Source organism: Rhinolophus sinicus, chromosome 17 (genome assembly GCF_057876585.1).
Source record: "Rhinolophus sinicus isolate RSI-liver-muscle chromosome 17, RSI-T2T, whole genome shotgun sequence".
Lineage (NCBI taxonomy): Eukaryota > Metazoa > Chordata > Mammalia > Chiroptera > Rhinolophidae > Rhinolophus > Rhinolophus sinicus.
In genome coordinates this window covers 62,695,726-62,716,852 of record NC_142517.1, presented here as the reverse complement: position 1 = coordinate 62,716,852, position 21,127 = coordinate 62,695,726, and the positions used below count along the sequence as shown (strand labels likewise).

The window sequence follows — 21,127 nt, the reverse complement described above, 5'->3', positions numbered from 1 at the left end:
TATAAGTAATTGTATTGTAAACCTGAAGAGAATAACGTAGATGAAGGAAATCCAGAGAGAATAAATGGTAAAATTGGTGGTGAGGTTTCCAAATCAAAGAGAACTGAAAAAAAAAAAAAAAAAACAATTAGTTTTACTAATTTGGAATTTACTAATTCCAAACTATTAGTCTGGAATCATAGCAGCTTAGAAGAGAATGCAATAGACATTTGGAATCATACGGAAACCATGAACTTGAGATTATTCAACAAATTCTATAATTCTAGAACTATATTTAACCCCCTGAAACTCAAAAGTTGTATACTTTAAGACAACTTGTTGTTTGAAGGTAAATAAAAGACAGCACTACTTAATATAACAAGTAATAAAAAGTGGAACATATTAATCCTAACAGTAAAATAATTAGAAATGTAAAAAAGTTCAGAATAGTTTTGGTAGACTTATTGATTATAAATGCATGCTTATCAGGAAGTAGAGCTACAGGTATTTTGAGAGCATTTCTGTCTCTTAATTATCTCATATACTATAGGCATCTATGGATAGGCTTCAGGAGGTTGTGAATCCCTTAAAATTATGCAGTATTTAATATGTATGTTCATATATGCATTTTTCTGGGCAGAGGATCTGTAGCTGGTCTATAATTTTTTATCAGATTCCCTTAGGGAGTTATGACTATCTCTCATCTCCTAACACGCCCTCTCCCCCAACCCACACAGATACACAAAAGTTAAGGACTGTGGACGTAAGATAAAGAAACTATGTAATATGAGTCGATAAATTATGTGATTTGAGTTCCTGACTTGATCTTTTATTGGCTTCATTACAGAGGAGTTCCCACATTGGTTAAATATGGATGAGAATATCCTAGTCAAAGAATTGTTGTGAAGATCAAAAGTGATGATTTATTATAAAGAAAAATAATCAATTTTTAAACACTGAAACAGAGGTTATAGATTAACAGCCTATTGGCTGACTTTGACTTTAGAGATACTTTGTTTGACCCGCACTGTTAACTATTTACAACTAACATGAGTTAATTGTAAATACTTAAAAATCAAGGTCTTTTATACACAAACCTGGATTACCAGCTTCTCTTTAAAAAATCAGAACATAACCTGGCAGTGGTTGGCTAGAGCTGAGTTGTAGTTGTCCTCTTGAGATTGGGCTTATTTATTCTTAGGGTTACTATGATTTCCTGCAGGTCTGCTTCACTGCCTTGGGTTGCCTGCCTGGCTTCAAAGCATTATTTAGCTATAGTTAAATGACAGTCCTACTTCCGAGTATTGTCCTTTGTGTAGCTGTCAGAAAAACATGGGAGATCGGAGGCCCATGGTTTTATTCCACGATGTCATTTCTAATGTTTTACAAAATTATAGAGAATTATTTATTGTCAAATATTAAATAATTGGTGCCCTCTATGAGAACAGCAGTGTATTAGTGAAAAATACAAAAGGAATATGGCAATCTCTACCCTAAAGAAATGATAGTCTTGAAGTAGAGATGAATCTGGGCTTCAGGAAACAATTAGAAAACAAACATTTTACACGTAATTCAACTTAAATAAGTTTGTCCTTAAAATAAATTTGGAGGTGATTCAGAGAAGGGTTAACAATATGAACCAGAGTCAATTACAAAGATCTCTTATGTACTCATTATATTAAAGGCATTGCCCTAGGAGCCACAATTCTGGAGAAATTAAAGTATGAGGCATTGTACTTTTAAAAAATTGCAGTCCAATTGGACATGCCTACCAAGAGTTAAATAATTTCAGGTAATATTTGTCAGGTTTTGATGAGTCGTATGGTAAATGCTACAGAAGTGGATAAGAAATTGAGAGTAGGAAAAGGACTGCACACAGAGGCCGCTTCAGGGAAGAAGGGACTTTGAAATAGGATTCTAATTCTGAGAGAGCAAAAGCCGGGGGAAAATCAGAAGAGCAAGGTTTAGGTACTTTAATAGGTTAGCCTTTTGTTGATTGAAAACTAGTTTGTCCTCCCCAAGAATGGAAGGATATGGCTCTGAAAGATATTATGAAGAAAACATAGTGATTAGATGTGGGTGATGAAGAAGTCTGAGGAATGCTTACATTGATGAGCAGAATCCCGAAGGGTAGTTAAAATAAGAATGTTGAGGACATTTTAACATCAGTCTATGACTGTGAGCCCCTACATAGGGCATGCTAACTTTTTTATGTTAAAATATTTAAAAGTAAAGTTCATTTCTGTTGTATACATCCTTATAAAATGACTTTGGTTCTCACTTTAGGGTCACAAAAGATATTTGCTAGCTCAAACTGAAGTTATATTCTCTCCCCATTGATGTTGAGGTCAGTGAGACTGGTATCAGAGGTTGTTGGCCAACCTCTCATCTTTTTATTCTAGCTGAATTTTTGTGGTTCCTTATTCTAGCTTTAGCAGATATTAATTGCATTATCTTGGGCAAGGGACTTAATTTCTTACACTCTCACTTTCTTTATCTGTTCTTAAGGATATTCATTACAGGATTGTTGTGAAGCTTTGATATAAACGTGATCAGGAAAAATTTTTTAAATAAACTAATTAGCATAAAAGTTATAGTTATTATTGTTTTGTTTCATATCTTAGTTCATTCTCTTGGATTTTTCTTTTTTCTCTTCTGCTTTCTACTTTATCTCTGTGATACTCAAGGCTCAGTTCCAATTTCTTCCCTTTAATATTACTGCTTTTTCATCAGTTGACATTAACGTTTATTTCCCTAAGTCCAAAACCTCTTTCAAGCTTCTAAAACTTAACACCTTAATTATCTTTGATCTTTCTCATTACCTTGCTACTGCTGACAAACTCCCCAGTTTATTTTCAGTCTAATTTTGTCCTCAGTTTTACTACCTAAAGATACATTATAAATCCACCTCTTTCACATGTCCCATATTGCTTATGTTATTTTTTCATCTGTTTCTTAAACTCCATGAATAAGCATCAAGATGTGAAAAGATGGTTATTGCATATATTCACTTTTGCATTAGAGCAGCATGTAGAATAAACCATATTATAAAGAATACTGTGTGCATCGGTTATATTTATATGTGTTGAAGGAATAGAGGAATAGATTTCGTTTCTTTTTATAGAGTTATGAGAATTAAATATGAAATGTTAAGCAAGGTGTTTAGCACATAGTAAGCACATCCTAAATGTTCCATAAATGGTAGCTATTATAATTGTCATTGGGAAACAGGGCCAGCCTTTGTTTATTGACAGAGTGATAAGCACTGGAAGATTTTCCTTTCCCAAGATCTGCCTATTATATATAGTTCTTAATAATATTTATTACTTCAGATTTAGAATTTTTGCCTTTGAGGCTTCCCTGTTAATATTAAGATACATCTCTTGGGACTGGGGGTGTTTGGTAGGGGCATCTCAGGGGCTGATAATGTTCTATTTCTTAATCTGGTTGCTGATTACACACGTGTCCCTTTGCGAAAATTTATCAGGCTTATGATTTATGTCCTATTTTACATGTATGCTATATTTTAATAGTCAACCCAGAAAAAATAAATAAAACCCAAGGAATTCTATATCAGAAGTATTCTCAGTCATTGATATATATTGATGTGAATCTTTTAACTGATTCTTTTATTAGTTTCAAGTGTACAAAACAACATAGTGATTAGACATTTACACACCTCATAAAGTGATAACCCCAATAAGTCTGTTACCCATCTGACACCGTACATAGTTACTGCAATATTATCGACTATATTCCATATGCAGTACTATGTATCCCCATGACTATTTTTTAAATTATATTTGACATTCAGTATTATTTTATCTTAGATTCAGGTGTACAGCATAGTGGTTAGATATTTACATAATTTATGAAGTATTTCTCCAATAAATCTAGTACCCATCTGACACTACACGTAGTTTTTACAGTGTTATTGACTATATTCCCTATGCTGTACTTTACATCCCCGTGACTCTTTTAAACTACCCATTTGTACTTCTTAATCCCTTCGTCTCTCTCACCTAGCCCTTCAGCCCCCTTCCATATAGTAGCCATCAGTTTGCTCTGTATCTGTGATTCTGCTTCTCTCTTTTGTTTGTTCATTTATTTTGTTCTTTAGATTCCACAAAAAAAGTGAGATCATATTTCAGGTATTTGCCTTTCTCAGTCTGACTTATTTCACTTAGCATACCCTCTTGGTCCATCCATGTTGTCACAAATGGTAAGATTTCACTTTTTTTTTTATGCTGTGATCTTTTTTCATACCCTGTGATTTTTTTTTTTTAAGTTTATTGGGGTGACAATTGTTAGTAAAGTTTCATAGGTTTCAGGTGTACAGTTTTGTAATACATCATCTATATATCACATTGTGTGTTCACCACCCAGAGTCAGTTCTCCTTCCATCACCTTATATTTGATCCCTTTTACCCTCATCTACCAACCCTCTCCCTCCTTACCCTCTGGTAACCACATAGATACAATAGTTTAGTCATTCCTTTTTAATATTCAATTTTATATATGTATCACAATTTCTTTATCCACTCGCCTATTGATGGGCATTTCAGTTGTTTCCATATCTTGGCTATTGTAAATAGCGCCGGAATGAACAGAGGTACATACATCTTTTCGAATTAGTGTTTTAGATTTGTTTGGATGATAACCCAGGAGTGGAACTGCTGGGTCATAAGGTAGTTCTATTTAAAAAATTTTTATTAAATTTATTGGGGTGATATTGGTTAGTAAAATTATATAGGTTTCAAGTGCATATTTCTATAATACGTCACCTGTATATTGCATTGTGTGTTCACCACCCAGAGTCAGTTTTCTTTCTATCACCATATATTTGACAACCTCCAAACTGTCTTCCACTGTTTTCCACAGTGGCTGCACCAATATGCATTCCCACAAACAGTGCTCAAAGGTTCCCTTTCTCCACATCCTTGCCAACACTTGTTGTTTGTTGATTTATTGATGATAGCCATTCTGACAGGTGTGAGGTGATATCTCACTGTGGTTTTAATTTTCATTTATTGGATGATTAGTGACGTTGAGCACCCTTTCATATGTCTATTGGTATGTCCTCTTTGGAAAAATGTCTATTCAGGTCCTCTGTCCATTTGTTAATTGGATTCTTTGTTTTTTTGGATTCTTTGTTTTTTTGTTCGGTTATATGAGTTTTTAAAATAAAATTTGGATATTAACCCCTTTTCAGATGATCCATTGGTAAATATCTTCTCCCATTTAATAATCTGTCTTTTTGTTTTGTTGATTGTTTCCTTTGTTTTGCAAACACTTTTTAGTTTCATGTAGTCCCGTTAGTTTATTTTTTCTTTTGTTTTCCTTGCCAGAGGAGATATATCAGTAAAAATATTACTGAAAGTAATGTTTCCTTCTAGGAGTTTTATGATTTTGGGTCTTATGTTTAAGTCTTTAATCCATTTTGAGTTTATTCTTGTATATGGAGCAAGAAGGTGGTCCAGTTTCATTTTTTTGCATATATCTGTTCAGGTTTCCCAACACCATTTCTTAAATAGACTGTCCTTACCCCAATGTATACTCTTGCTTTTTTTGTCATAGATTGAATAACCGTATAGGCATGGATTTATTTCTGGGCTCCCTATTCTATTCCATTGATTTATGTGTCTGTTTTTTTGTGCGAGTACCATGCTGTTTTGATTACTATAGCCTTGTAATATAATTTGATATCAGGTAGTGTGATACCTTCTTTTTCAAGATTGTCACTCCTTTCGGAGTCTTTTATGGTTCCATTTAAATTTTAGGATTATTTGTTCTAGTTCTGTGAAAAATACTGTTGGTATTTTGATAGGGATTGTATTGAATCACTGTACTACTTTGAGTATTATGGACATGTTAACTATATTCCTCCTATCCATGAACATGGTATATGTTTCCATTTATTTGTATCTTTTTAAATTTCTCTCTTCAACGTCTTATAGTTTTCTGAATACAGGACTTTTACTTCTTGGTTAAATTTATTCCTAGGTATTTTCTTAATGCAATTGTAAATGGGATTGTTTTGTTAATTTTCTGATAGTTCATTATTGGTATATAAAAATGCAACCTATTTCTGAATATTAATTTTGTATCCTGGTACTTACTGAATTCATTTATCAGTTCTAATAGTTTTTTGGTGGAATCTTTGGAGTTCTCTATATATAGTATCATGTCATATGCAAATAATTACAGTTTTATTTTTTCCTTTCCAATTTGGATGCTTTGTGTTTCTTTTTCTTGTTGATTGCTGTCACTAGGACTTCCAGTACTGTGTTGAATAAAAGGGGTGAAAGTGGACATCCATGTCTTGTTCCTGATCTTAAAGAGAATGCTTTTAACTTTTCCCCATAGAGTATGATGTTAGCTATTGGTTTTCCATATATGGCCTTTATTATGTTGAGATATGTTTCCTCTATTCCTACATTGCTGAGACTATTTATCATAAATGGATGCTTGATTTTGTCAAATGCTTTTTCTGCATCTATTGATATGATTATATGATTTTCATTTTGTTTATGTGGTGTATCATGTTAACTGATTTGCGGATATTCAACCAAACTTGCATACTGGGAAGGAATCCCACTTGATCGTGGTGTATGATCTTTTTAATGTATTGCTGAATTCGGTTTGCTAATATTTTGTTGAGGATTTTTACCTCTATGTTCATCAGTGATATCAGCCTATAGTTTTCTTCTTTTGTAATGTCTTTGTCTGGTTTTGGAACCAGGGTAATGGTGGCCTCATAGAATAGCATGGGGGCTATTCTCCTCTTGAATTTTTTAGAATAGTTTGAGAAGAATAGGTGTTAATTCTTTTTTGAACGTTTGGTAAAATTCACCTGCGAAGCTGTATCACCCAGCACTTTTGTTTGTTGGGAGCATGTTGATTATTGATTTCATTTCTTTAGTAGTAATCGGTCAGTTCAGATTTTCTGTTTCTTTTTTATTTGGTCTTGAAAGATTGTACGTTTCTAGGAACTTATCCATTTCTTCCAGATTGTCCACATTGTTGGCATATAATGGCTCATACTATTTTCTTCAAATTTTTTGTATTTCTGAGGTGTCCATTGTCACCTCTCCTCTTTCAGTTCTGATTTTATTGAGTTGGGTCCTCTCTCCTTTTTTCTTGATAAGTCTGGTTAAAGGTTTCTCAACTTTGTTTATCTTTTCAAGAAACCAACTCTTGGTTTTATTGATTTATTTTATTTTATTTTATTTATTTTAAGCCTCTGTTTCATTTATTTCTACTCTAACCTTTCTTATTTCCTTCTTTCTACTCACTTTAGACTTTGTTTGCTGTTATTTTTCCAGTTCCCTTAGGTTTAAGTGGGTCTGTTGGAGATTTATTTCTTGTTTCTTCAGGGAAGCCTGCATTGCTATGCATTTTCCCCTGAGGACTGCTGTATCCCATAGATTTGGGATCACTGTGTTTTCATTTTGTATCATTTGATTTCTTTCTTAATATCAATGTTAACCCATTCATTGTTTAATAGCATGTTATTTAGTCTCCATGTGTTTGTGTGTTTTTCAGTTTTTTTCTTGTAATTGATATCTCGTTTCATACCACTGTGGTCAGAGAAGATGCTTAATATGATTTCAGTCTTCTTAAGATTATTGAGACTTTTTGTGCCCTAACATGTAGTTTATCTTGGGAAATGTTCCATGTGCACCTGAAAAGTGAATATTCTGCTACTTTGGGGTGAAATGCTCTAAAAGTATCAATTAAATCCATCTGGTCTAGTATGGCCTTTAAGGCCGCTGTTTCCGTGTTGATTTTCTGTCTGGAGGATCTGTCCATTGGTGTCAGTGGGGTGTTAAAGTCCCCTACTATGATTGTGTTGCTGTCGATCTCTGCCTTTATGTTAGTCAATATTTTTTTGTATATTTAGGTGCTCCTGTGTTGGGTGCATAGATGTTTACTAGGGTTCTGTCCTCTTATTGGATTGATCCCTTTGTCATTATGTAATGTCCTTCTTTCTCCCTTGTTATAGTCTTCCTTTTAAAGTATATTTTGTCCAATATAAGTATTGCTACCCCAACTTTTTTTTTTTTTTGTATTTGTGTGAAATATCTTTTTCTATTCCTTTACTTTCAGTTACGTGTATGTTTCTATCTGAGGTGGGTGTCTTGTAGACAGCATGTGCGTGGGTCTTGTTTTCTTATCCATTCAGCTACCCTATGTCTTTTTTTTTAATCAAAGTTTATTGGGGGGTGACAATTGTTAATAAAGATACATAGATTTCAGGTGTATAATTCTGTAATACATCATCTATATATCACATTGTGTGTTCACCACTCAGAGTCAGTTCTCTTTCCATCACCATTAAGAAACCAGTGACAATATAAAAAGGCAACCAACCAAATGGGAGGAGACGCCTCTGGTAAGGGGCTAATATCCAAAATATATAAGGAATTCACACAACTCACCAACAAAAAAACAAACAATCCAATTAAAAAATAGACAGAGGACCTAAATAGACATTTCTCCAAAGAGGACATATGAATGGCCAATAGACATATGAAAAAATGTTCAACATCACTAATCATCAGAGAAATGCAAATCAAAACCACAGTGAGATATCACCGCACACCAGTTAGAATGGCTATCAACAAAAAGGCAAATAACAACAAGTGTTGGAGAGGCTGTGGAGAAAAAGAAACCCTCATACACTGTTGGAGGTAATGCATATTGGTATACCCTATGTTTTTTGATTGGAGCATTTAATCCATTTACATTTAAGTGATTATTAATAGGTACATAGTTATTGCCATTTTATTATTAATGTTTTTGTTCTTTTGTTTGTTTGCCCCACTTTTCTACTTAATGTAGTCCTTTTCACATTCTTGTAATACTGGCTTTGTGTTTATGAATTCCTTTAGGTTTTTTATATCTGGGAAGCTCTATCTCTCCTTCAATTTAAATGATAGCCTTGCTGGGTAGAGTAGTCTTGGTTGTATGCCCTTGTATTTCCTCACTTTGAATATTTCCTACCACTCCCTCCTGGCCTGCAAAGTTTCTTTTCAGAAATCAGCTGATAATTTTATGGCAGCTCCCTTGTAAGTAACTACCATGTTTCCCTGAAAATAACACTGGGTCTTATATTAAGGTTTGCTCCAAAAGGCACGTTAGGGCTTATGTTCAGGGGATGTCATCCTGAAAAAACATGCTAAGGCTTATTTTCTGGTTACGTCTTATTTTGTGGAAACATGGTAGTTGTCTTTCTCTTTCTGCTTTTAGGATTCTCACTTTGTCTTTAACCTTTGGCATTTTTATTATAATGTGTCTTGGTGTGGACCTGTTTGGGACTCTGCACTTCCTAGCTTTATGTATCTATTTCCTTCACCAGGTTAGGAAAATTTTCAGTCATTATTTCTTTAAATAGATTCTCAATCCCTTGCTCCCTCTTTTCTCATCTGGTACTCCTTTGATGTGAATGTCGTTATATTTGTTGTTGTCCCAAAGGTTCCTTAAACTATATTCATTATTTTTATTCTTTTTTCTTTTTGTTGTTCCAATTGGGTGTTTTCTGCTACCTTGCCTTCTAAATCACTGATTCAATCCTCTTTAATCTAATCTGCTTTGATTTCTTCTAGTGTATTCTTCACTTCAGTTATTGTATTCTTTATTTCTGACTGGATCTTTTTTATAGTTTCTGTGTCTTTCTTTGTGCTTACTATCTCTTTGTTGAAGTTCTCACTAAGTTCCTTAAACATTCTTTATGTTTTAAACTCTATCTCTGGTAGATTGGTTTCCTCCATTTCATTTAGTTCTATTTCTGGAGATTTCTCCTGTTCTTTTATTTGAAAAGTATTTCTTTGTTTTCTCATGCTGGCTGCTTCTCTGTATCTGTTTCTATGTATTAGGTAGATCTCCTATGTCTCTCAGTCTTTGCTGGGTGGACTTATGTAGGATGTGTCACATGTGATCCAGTGGCACAGTCTCTCTGATCACCTGTGCGTGTGTTCCAGGAGTGTCCCTTGCGTGTGTTTTGTGTATTCTCCTGTTGTAGTTGATCCTTGATTGCTTTTGGTGTATCATTCGGTGGATTTGACTCTCAGGCTGACTGGCTGTGAGGATTGGCTACACCTGCAGCCTATGAGCGTTTGTGTGTGGGCTGACCCCTCAGAGCAGGATTCGCCCCAGTGGGCTCTTGTGCCTGTTGAGACCACCCTTTGGGTGTGTCGCTTGTGGGTAGTGCTCTGGTGTGGTCTGAAGCTGGCCTGTGGATGTGTTGTTTCTGATGTCTCTTGGGAGTTGCCTTCATGCTCTCAAATTTCAGCCTTGCCTCGGACCAGCCCAGAGCCACCTGGTAGGAGCTACAAAGCTATATTCAGTTGGTTGCCGCCAGTGTTGGATCTGGAGTTATGTGGGGGTTGCTACACTGTGAACTGAGGCCAGCTGTCACCAGTATAGGCCTGTGGCAGCTTAGCCAAAGGCCCAGGTCCCCACCCAAGCCTGTTAATACCTGCCCACTGCCCATAAGGCTCAGCCACTTAAAGAACCTTCTTAAGGTTCTTTAAGAAGGAGTTGTTGACCTGGTGTTATCGGGGCCTGCAGCAATGCCACCTGAATTGGGCAGGGCGGGGCCTCCTGGAGTCATGGAGAGTGGCTGGTGGTTTTTACAAAGTTAATACAGATTCAGTTCTTGTGGCAGTGCTGAGCCTGTGGCCACTCCACAAAATGCCCAGAGATCCCCCTTGCTAGCCACCGCTCACCCAGGGCCCACAGATCCCTGAGAGCTGCCCAAAAAAGGATGCAGCAAAAACTTGGGCTCACCACTTGTTAACAAAAGTTTCCCAATCCACTGCCAGCCAACCACTGCTGTAGAAGCTTCCCACACCTTATGGGGGCAGGACTGGCTGCTCGGGAGCTGAGACTGCCCCGGGCTATACCATGCTAGCTGGACAGGCAGGGTTCAAGGCAGTTGCCAAGATGGCATGTGCACAGATTTTACCAGACCAGTGCAGTATCAGATTTGACCCTGTGGGGGTACGTTCAACACAGGAAAGATGGCTCCCTCCTGTAGGCCACATGTGAGGCAGGATCGACACAGGGACAATGGTAGCTGTTCCTCCAGCCCTCATCCTAAGCCACACAACTCGGTTTTTTTCCCTGTGTCTCTCTGGCATCTCCCAAGTTGCCGCCCCTCCCTTGGAGCCCAGGGTGAGTACTCACAAACGAGTGAGTCTGTGTGCAGGCTGTTTAAGGGGATGTCTGGGTTTCCAGCCACCTTCCTTTTTAACAGGATGGACAGAAGGAATCTTTGCAGATTTCCACTGTGAGATGCTGTGGGGACTCTTCCTCCCGGCATAGGACTCCTGGGCTGGGGAGCTCACTGTGGGGCCTGGGACCCCTCATTCTTCAGGGGGACTTCTGCCATTGACATGTCCCTCCTGGTCCCTAACCACTACCTGTGGATTTGAGGTCAGTCCATTTTGTGTTTCCTGCCCCCCACTAGTCTCGATGTGGCCTCTTCCTTATATCCTTAGTTACAGGGGTTCTGTTCAGCTAGATGATTCTCAAGGTTGATTCTTTTATAATTTAGTTGTAATTTTAATGTGATCCTGGCAGGTGGCAGGCACAACATTTACCTATTCCACCACCTTGGACCTTCTCCTTTGCTGTGAATTACTTTTGAGTGGCTTTCATATCTTAGAGGTTTTTGAGCTTGTTCAACATGTGAAATATCTCAGTACCCTAAATTCTTTCTAGGTGATACATTTTAATGACATCATTTGTATTATGATTTAACTCAAAATGAAACTTGTTTTAAGTTCTGAAGTGACAGATTCGGTTAAATTTACAATCTTTAAGTGGTATACATATCCATGAAAAACTCAAGCTGTTAAACTATATAAGATTGCCTTTTCTTAACTTTCTCCATGAATGTTTATTTGCCGTGTATTCATTCATTTTTTATTCTGCTAGGACAGCAGAGAAATGATAATAGTACCAAAGTGGGTTAAAAAAAATTTATGGGAGCAAAAGACTGAAAATTGAAAACATTCTACTGATACCAATTTTTAGCAAATTGTGAAAACATTGACAATATTTAGTTTTTAGCAGTGGAACATCTTAGACTAGTTCATCTTGATCTAGACAGGATTCTAGGAAGCATAGTTTAAGGAATACTGTTTCAGAGTATAACTTTATTTTTTTTCTGACAATTGTACGTACAGAAATAAACTGCATTGTATTTTGTTTATTTAATATAAAGACTTTCTTAAACCAATTTAATAACTGATTAATTAAAAATTTTCATTTGAAACATGCTCATTTTTTTATATGCAGTTATTTAGGTGTTATTCCATCTTATAAAAATCTGTATCTCTTTTTAGATGACTTCAAACCTGCTTCTGTTGATACTTCTTGTGAAGGAGAGCTTGAGGTTGGCAAAGGTGAACAAGTGACAATAACTCTGCCAAATATAGAAGTGAGTATTTCTACAGATTTAGACTACAGGACTATTTTTGTAAGATTTCCACTAAATATAAATGAAAATAATTGCACAACTGATATGGTGATAGTCTGTTAAAGTAATTAATAAACACAGCAAAGCAAAAAACATTATTTTACGTAAAAATAATGCCTTAAAATACTTTAGTCAGTTTCAAGAGTTATTATATCACGTGGTTTGAAACAATTGGAAGTCTAAACAAATATCTATTAAATTGATTTTATGAGCCAGATGTTGTAGTCAGAACTAGGAATAATAACATATCCCCTGCCTTCTAGTCCTAATCTGTAATAGCAGACAGACATGTAAACATCTAGTGCTGTAAGTTAGAGCATATACAAAATTCTGTGCAAGCACATAAGTGGAATCAAATACTCTACCTAGTGGAATCTTGAAAGACTTCCAAAGCAGATCTTCTTTGAGGTGAGCATTAAAGGACAAGTAGAATTTCATAACATAGAAAGACAGTAGAATATTCTAAGAAGCAACAGAAGGAACAGCATATGAAAGACTAATGGAGAAAGAACAAGTTTGTGGAATAACTGATTTAATGTAGTAAATTACAGATTAATGAAAAATGATTGATAGGAATAGAAACTGGAAAGGTAGGTTGGAATCAGATTGTGAAGAATTTTTTATGTTGGAATGTAGAATTTGAACTTTATCCCACAGATGTTAGAGAACCATTAGAGGTTTTTAAGTCGAGAGTGAACATGAATAAATTTGTGCTTTTGGGTTACAAAAGAAAGAGACTAAGGTCAGGGAGGCCTTAACCAAAAATTTTAAGTTTTGTCTGTTTTTCAAATCTCCAGATGTAGCCAAGCGACAGTACCAAATACTATTTACATAAATATGCAAGTTCTTCGTTGTATGCTCTAGTTTTCTGTCCTTGAGTTAGGAGTTTCTTTTTTTAAAATTTTTATTAAATTTATTCAGGTGACATTGGTTAGTAAAATTACATGGGTTTCGAGTGTACATTTCTATAATACATCATCTGTATATCGCATTGTGTGTTCACCAACCAGAATCAGTTCTCCTTTCATCACCATACATTTGAACCCTTTACCCTCTTCTACCAACCCCACCCCCTTAATCTCTGGGAACCACTAAACTGCTGTCTGTGTCTATGAGTTTTTGTTTCTTTGTTTGTCTTGTTCATTTGTTGCTTTCAGTTTTACATCCCACCTGAGTGAAATCATACGGTTCTTGACTTTTTCTGTCTGACTTATTTCACTTAGCATGATAATCTCAAGATCCATCCATGTTGTCACAAATGGCAATCTTTCATCTTTTCTTTTGGCCGAGTAATACTCCATTGTGTATATCTACCCGAAAAATCTGAAAACATTTATCCATAAAGATATATGTACCCGTATGTTCATTGCAGCGTTATTCATGGTAGCCAAGACATAGAAACAACCAAAATGTCCTTTGATCGATAATTAGATAAAGAAAATCTGAGTTAGAAATTTCTTAGCATTCAACTTAAGTATTTTTGTTGTTGTTTTTATACTGACTTGATCTGTTCTCAGAGAAAGCCAAGACTGTAACTTTAACATATAAAGAAAGCACTGACTGAGTTCTTTTTCTTTGTTTTGTTTAATTTTTCTAATTTTGTGTGTATATATGAGACAGCTTATCTTGGTTTGAGGTATAGAAAGCAAGGTCTCTATCCTCTAGTCTTCTACCTTTCTCATATTTTTATCAGTCAAGACTATTGAGACCCCATTATTATGTCAGACTGTATAAATTGGATGCCTCGAAATGTTTTCCTAAGGTATATTAAATTTGTGGGGGCTTTTTATTGTATATTTCTTATTTGCTCCCTTGGAAACTGAAGGAAATGAAAAATCAATTTAGTGTGAGACATTGTGGATTTGTATTACTCTCTTTGTATTACTCTGTTATGAAAGTGTTCAGATTCTGGTGTCCCTAAAATAGTTCAGAAATCTAGTACCCAATAATCTAAGTCTTTTTTGCCTTATGATATTTATTAAAGAAAAACCTAAACCATCTACTTAATTTTAAAAGTTACTGAGAAGCCTTTAGTTGATAACAGGCACCACTCGCCTGGTGTCAGATTATAGGATTATTGATCAGTGCTGATTGGTTGGAAGAAAAACTTTAGTTGGGTTCTTCTTTGCCATATAGAATATTGTTTTCTCATATTGCAATCCTCCAACCCTCATCCTTTGTATGACTTTTCTACTCTAAGCTGGTGGGTGTGTTACATTTATTAATAAACCTTTTTTATTCACACAGACCTGCTTTAATCAAGAGTTAACATTCACCATGTGTTTGGTTATGGTCTCAATTGAAATACCTCTTACAGGAATGACAACTATAGGAGGAAGTTTTTAAGCCTCCAAATTGTAAATTTCTGAAACAGCAAAGCAATCATCTGGGAAAAAGTGACTCCCCACCCAGCCCACCAGATATGTCCAAAAAGAATATGCCTCAATATTTGTGTATGTGTTCATGAGAAAGAAAAAGAGGGAGAGACAAATGGACAGGCAGACCATATGTACATGTACCTTCTGCCTGATAAGTCCTACACTAATTGACTATTGGGAATACATAGGTCAGTGTCTTTAAAAATATACCATTTAATGAGGAAGACAGGAAATAATGGATTAAAATATGGAACTGTAAGGACGATCATAAAGGTATACATAGAATATTATGGGAGAACAAAAGAGAGGTAACTCAGCCAAGGGAGGGTGGAGAGACATCAGGATACCCTGTTTTGAAAATGAGTTGCAGTTACCTAGTTGAAGGAAAGAGGGAAGGACATTTTAGGCAGAGAAAGGAAAAAGACATGGTCTAAGACAAAGCAACAAAAGGGTCTGTTACATTTGAAGAACTACATACAAGCCACTGTGGCTAGGTCAGAAGGGGTCCATATGAGGACATAGTAGGAGCTGGAAAGGTATTTAGGAATCAGATAATAAAGGACCTAATATGTAATGCAAAGTATTTGAACATTATCCCATTAAACTGTTTTTGACAACTAGAATGAAAGAATTGTTAAATTTACCACCTATGAAGAATACATTTTTTTTTTCTGCTGGGCATACAGTCTTTAAAATTAGTGGGTTTAGTGTAACAAGTCTTGTTCCCTGATACATTCATTTTCCTTAGTTTGCATAGGGAAGCACCACTTTAAGAAAATGCCAGATTCAAAAAACTAAACTTAGGAAGCAAGGAGATGAGGAGTAGGAAATATGATTCAGGGCTTCTGTTCCCTTATCTGTAAAATACATTGGTTGTATTAGAATTGAATCTCAATGCAATATATAGATGATGTACTATATAAATGTACACTTGAAACCTATATAATTTTATTAACCAATGTCAAACCAATAAATTTAATAAAAATTAAAAAAGAAAAAGAATTGAATCCCAATTGCCTGTTGTAGACTTGCCCTGGTTCAGGGCAAGTACTTCCTCTCTTTACTTTCCTCAATGATGGCAGCTTTAAGATCTCAGCCTCTCTTCATCTCTGACATTTTTACTACACTTCCACTTCGTATTGGGAGTAGTAAATTTAGGTAGTTAAGTGACTTGAAGTATAACATAGATTGGGAAACACAGATCTCAAAGTCCCTCCCAATCAAATTTCCATTATAAATTTCACGTAATGATAATTAACTTTTTAAACAGGGATCAACTCCACCAGTAACTGTTTTCAAAGGTTCAAAGAAACCTTACTTAAAAGAATGCATTTTGATTATTAACCATGATACTGGAGAATGTCGACTAGAAAAACTGAGCAGCAACATCACTGTAAAAAAAACAAGGTATGTGGTTAACTGAATAAATTATTTTATCAGCACATAAATTGCTAAGGAAATGTCAGTGATAAAAGTTACTGCAAACTTTTGATACTGGATACTGGATACAGTGATAAAAGTCACATTATTATATAAGGGTTATGTCTGTGTTGTACAAAAATGTTTGAATCTTTTTCCAAGTGTTAATTTGGTGGAGAGCCTTAGCCACAAGCTTGTACCATTTCTCCCTATGATATATAAAAGCTTGTTTCGTCTCTGAATATTTTCTATATGTGCAGATATACCTTATTCTATTGTAGATGTTTACATAGAACTGGATGGAAAGGAGCCACTATACACTCTTCAAAATAATTTCATCTTCATAAGTAAAAGTTTATTAAGCACCTAGAATATGTAAGGCTCTAGGAAAAGGAAAGTTTTCTATATAAATACTAACCTAAAAAATTCTGCATTTTAACTGGATTAACATATAAGTCCATTAGAAAAGTCAATAAGAGAATAAAGCCATCTCAAATCCATTTTTGGAAACAAGGAGGTACATTAATTACCATGTAACTTAAGAGACTTGCTTTCAAAGCCATACAAATAGTGTAGACAAAAATTGCTCTAGGAAATTAAAGGAAGGGAGAGGTTATGGTTGATTGGAGCATTCAGGAAGCCCTTATTGATGTATCTTGAGAGGAGGTTAAGATTTAGGGCTTTTTTCCCCCAAACATACTTAATAAGAATTACCTTCAGTGCTTATTAAATATATGAGTTCCCAAATCTAACTTCAGGTTATGAAGGAGCCTGGGAAGCTCTATTTTTCGTTATCCCTTCTGTCCTCACGATGTTTATTAGTAGGAAGGTTTGGAAAATACTGAATTAATGGATCAGAGAGAACATGACGATGTAAGCAAGGTTTAAAAGCAGGAATATTTCTGGCTTATTTGGGGCCAATGAATAAGACCTGTTTGAATAGGGAAGAGATTTGTTTCTGCCTGTATATAAACAAGTATTGGAAAGTGAGGAGTGAGGTTGATAGTGGATTAGAGGTAAGGTCATAAAGGTAGGTTGAAGCTAATGCCTTCAATATTAACTATGAAATTAGGACATTGTCTTATTGGCTGTAGTTATATATTACATTTTTTAAACTAGGGATTAAATATTTTTTATTTTAGAACATTTTTATTTTGTAACTAATCCACCAGACAAACTGAGTAAAATGAAACAATATGGGAAACAGAAAAATGCAAAAAACACATTGTTTGAGAGCAGGAATGAAAAGAAAAGTGAGGTGCTAAATACTTTGTGAAGGAAGAACTGACAGGATTTGGTGACTAGAAATGGAAGAGGCAGAAGTCAAGCATAATTGTGTTATATACTCTTTTCTTAAAAGTATTGAAAATACATGAATCTTTGTTAGTAACATGTTTTAAAGTTATGAATGAAAAATGTGGAAGTGACTTAATTTTTACAGAAATGATCATTTTAGAATTTAGGGAATACATTGTGTGTATTATACACTTAGGTAGATTATTTTAAGCACCGGTGCATGTCTTAGCTCTTTCATTTTGAGCAGCGGTGTTTTTTTGTGTTTTTTTTTTTTTTTTTTGGGGGGGGGTTTCCACCCATATTTGTATCCCTCAGTGGACCTGTGTATATGCCATGCATTATACAGAGGGCTCAATAAATATTTGTTAAATAATGAATAAAAGCAATGTTTTAATTCTTGAATATAATATTAAGGTTGTCTAGGGAAAAGAACAAGTGGTCGATCTTAGTAAGTTTTAAGTTGAAATGGTCATTACATTGCTATCATACCTATTTTGACCTTTGATATTCTTAATTGCAGAGTTGAAGGAAGCAGTAAAATTCAGTCTCGTGCAGAGCAACAGCAGCAACAAATGCGAAATTTAACTAGGACTCCTAACTTTGTGAAACATTCTCCATCCGAAGACAAGATGTCCCCAACATCTCCAATGGATGATATTGAAAGAGGTAAAATCTAAGTGTCTATAATGTTCCTTTATAAGAAATTATTAAGAATAAGTGAAATTTTTCATTTGAATTAACAAGGCAACTAATTATAAACTTATTGAGTGCTTAATATTTTTTATGTGTCTTTTGGGGGGGAGACAAGTGTAGATTATGATTTAGGGTGTTATGTAATTATGTATCTATGTAAGAGCATTTGTATCTTTTTTTATTATTCGGGGGGGAAGTGTTTAGATGTGTGTAACTGGAGTTTTCTTCTTTTTGACAGTTGTGATGATTCAAATTCAGTTCTTCACAGCATCTTCCTGTCGAAGTTCTTTATGTATAGCCAAACTATAGATGTCACCCAACCAATAGTGAAGTGAGGAGATGTAGTAAGCGGAAGCAGCAGGCAAGTTCTTCTCAACTGCTGCTCACTTCTCAGCAGGAAGGTGTTTCTAGGGAGGCACAGTCCTTTTGAAAGTAAGGAAACTTAAATCTCCATTTTTTTTTTTTTTTTACCTAGCTGCAGTTTGGGTGTTGGTGTTACAGTAATTGTGGTAGGAATAAGACCTAGGTCACCAAAGTATACAAGTATTTTCTTCTATACTTTTCCTTCATAACTTGCATGTTGCTCTCAATTCCACTTGCCCCCTTCTAGGCCCAGTATAGTATTAGTTCCCTAATGTATTAGTGTTCCCTACCCTTGTTGCTAAAAGGGATCTTGAATTTTATTATTATATCATATGTTTCCAAATGTGTTTGAATCATGATTTCATTATATACATGTATACAGTAAAATACTGAAACAGAAAATAATGGTACTAAAGGGGAAGAGGAAGAAAATTTGTTAATTAATAAAACATTAAATTTAGAGCTGAGCTTCCTAGCCACTAAGACAAAAAAAAAAAAAAAGACCTAAGTAGCATATTTTGTATCATCTAAGAGACAACTTCCAAAGAATCAGACTCTTCACTGCTACTAAATTCTAAAAGGAATTCATCATATGAAACCTCTTCTATATAAGTAAGCATTAAACTATATAGTATCTTCAACAATAATTTTATAACACAATAAGTTCCTTTATGTGCCAGTTTTTAGCAGAAACCTTAATAAATCATTTATTGAACTATTATATTGTAGAAGATAAGTTAACATGATCCAAGCATAAGATCTAACTTTATATAAGAATTGACATTAAGATATTTGTATGGCATATTCCTTAGATGGTCTTCTTTTAAATATTTCCTTGAACTTACTATGCACGTCTCCTCCTATGATTGAATCATCTTTTTACGTTTATATCTAGATGTCTGGCACTTCTGTTAGTCTTTCTCTGGTTTAATTTTTACATTTACACCTTGGCTTCACCTGGAATTTTAGTTTAAGAAATAAGATAAGAATCCAAATTTCCCTACTCTCCAATAGTACCAATAAACAGTATTGATAAAGAATCAACAAATATGATGTTGACAGAGTATATATCAATATCCATTTATTGAATAAGTCATCATTTCTTCTATAGATATGAAAAGCCATTTTTTCCACATGCAAAATTTCTATAAGGACTAAGCCTACTCACAGCATAAAATACACAATGGCCAATAAATATATGAAAAATTGGTCAAACTCACAATACTTTTAAAATGCAAATTTTAAAAGTAAGAAATATTTTTCATTTATGAGCTTGGCAGTAGCTAAAACATTTGTCAACATTCAATACTGGTGAGAACATAAAGGGAAGCAAGTATGTTCATACTTTTTTTGAAGATTTTTGTTAAAATATAGCTAACATACAATATTATTTTAGTTTCAGGGGTACACCATAGTTATTCAACATTTATATACCTAAGGAAGTGGTCACCATGATAAACCCAGCAACCATCTGAGACCATACCACACTAGCACAATACTGACTATATTCTCTATGCTGTACATCTCCATGACTTATTTGTTTTATACCTGGAAATTTGAGTCTTTTATTCCTCTTCACCTTTTTTACCCCCTTTTTTAATTTTTCAATTCCAGTTGACATTCAATATTATTTTATATTAGTTTCAGGTGTATAGCATAGTGGTTAGACATTTATATATTTACAAAGTCATCCCCCTGACTAGTCTAGTATCCATCTGGCAATATATATAGTTATTACCATATTATTGACTATATTCCATTTGCTTTACTTTACATTGTCATGACTATTTCATAACTACCAATTTCAAGGATATTGGCCTATAATTTTTTTTGTTTTGTTATATCTTTGTCTGGCTTTGCAGTTGGGGTAATGGGAGCCTCATAAAAGAGTTTGGGAACTGTCCATCCTTTTGAATTTTTTGGAATGGAATGAGAAGGATAGGTATTAATTCTTCTTTGATTGTTTGGTAAAATTCACCTGTGAAGCCACTCATCCAGGACTTTTGTATGTGGGAGGTTTTGGGGGGGGTTTGGGGAGGTTTTTTTAAATTACTGACTCTGTTTCATTAGTAGTAATCAGTCAATTCAGATTTTCTGCTGCTTCTTGATTCAGCCTTGGAAGATTTTATGCTTCTAGGAACTTACCATTTCTTCCAGGTTGTTGAATTTGTTAGCATTTAATTGTTCGTAGTATTTTCTTTTATTCCTTTGTATCTGTGGTGTCAATTATCACTTCTCCCCTTTCATTTCTGATTTTATTTATTTCGATCCTCTCTCTTTTTTCTTAATGAGTCCAGGTAAGGGTTTATCAGTTTTATCTTTTCAAAGAACCGGCTCTTGGTTTCATTGATATTTTAGATTCTATTTTATTTATTTTCTTTCTGATCTTCCTTATTTCCTTCCTTCTACTCACCTTGGGCTTTGTTTGCTATCCTTTTTCCAATTCCCTTAGGTATAAAGTTAGACTGTTTATTTGAGATTTTTCTTATTTCTTGAGGTAGGCCTGTATTGC

The 21,127-nt window shown here is 34.8% G+C and overlaps 1 protein-coding gene and 1 long non-coding RNA gene across 2 annotated transcripts in view; one reads left to right on the top strand and one right to left on the bottom strand.

Annotated features, from left to right (window-relative positions):
• Positions 1–21,127, bottom strand: part of LOC148754804 (uncharacterized) — a 43,202-nt gene that overhangs the window by 1,392 nt on the left and 20,683 nt on the right. The window contains exon 2 of the long non-coding RNA XR_016019735.1: positions 23–103. This is a non-coding gene — a long non-coding RNA (uncharacterized LOC148754804). The remainder of the gene's footprint in view (positions 1–22; positions 104–21,127) is intronic.
• EAF2 (ELL associated factor 2) overlaps positions 1–21,127 on the top strand; it is a 41,022-nt gene that overhangs the window by 3,582 nt on the left and 16,313 nt on the right. The window contains exons 2-4 of the mRNA XM_019729691.3: positions 12,333–12,427; positions 16,115–16,251; positions 18,080–18,225. Of these exons, the coding sequence (XP_019585250.2) occupies positions 12,333–12,427; positions 16,115–16,251; positions 18,080–18,225 (378 nt within the window). The remainder of the gene's footprint in view (positions 1–12,332; positions 12,428–16,114; positions 16,252–18,079; positions 18,226–21,127) is intronic.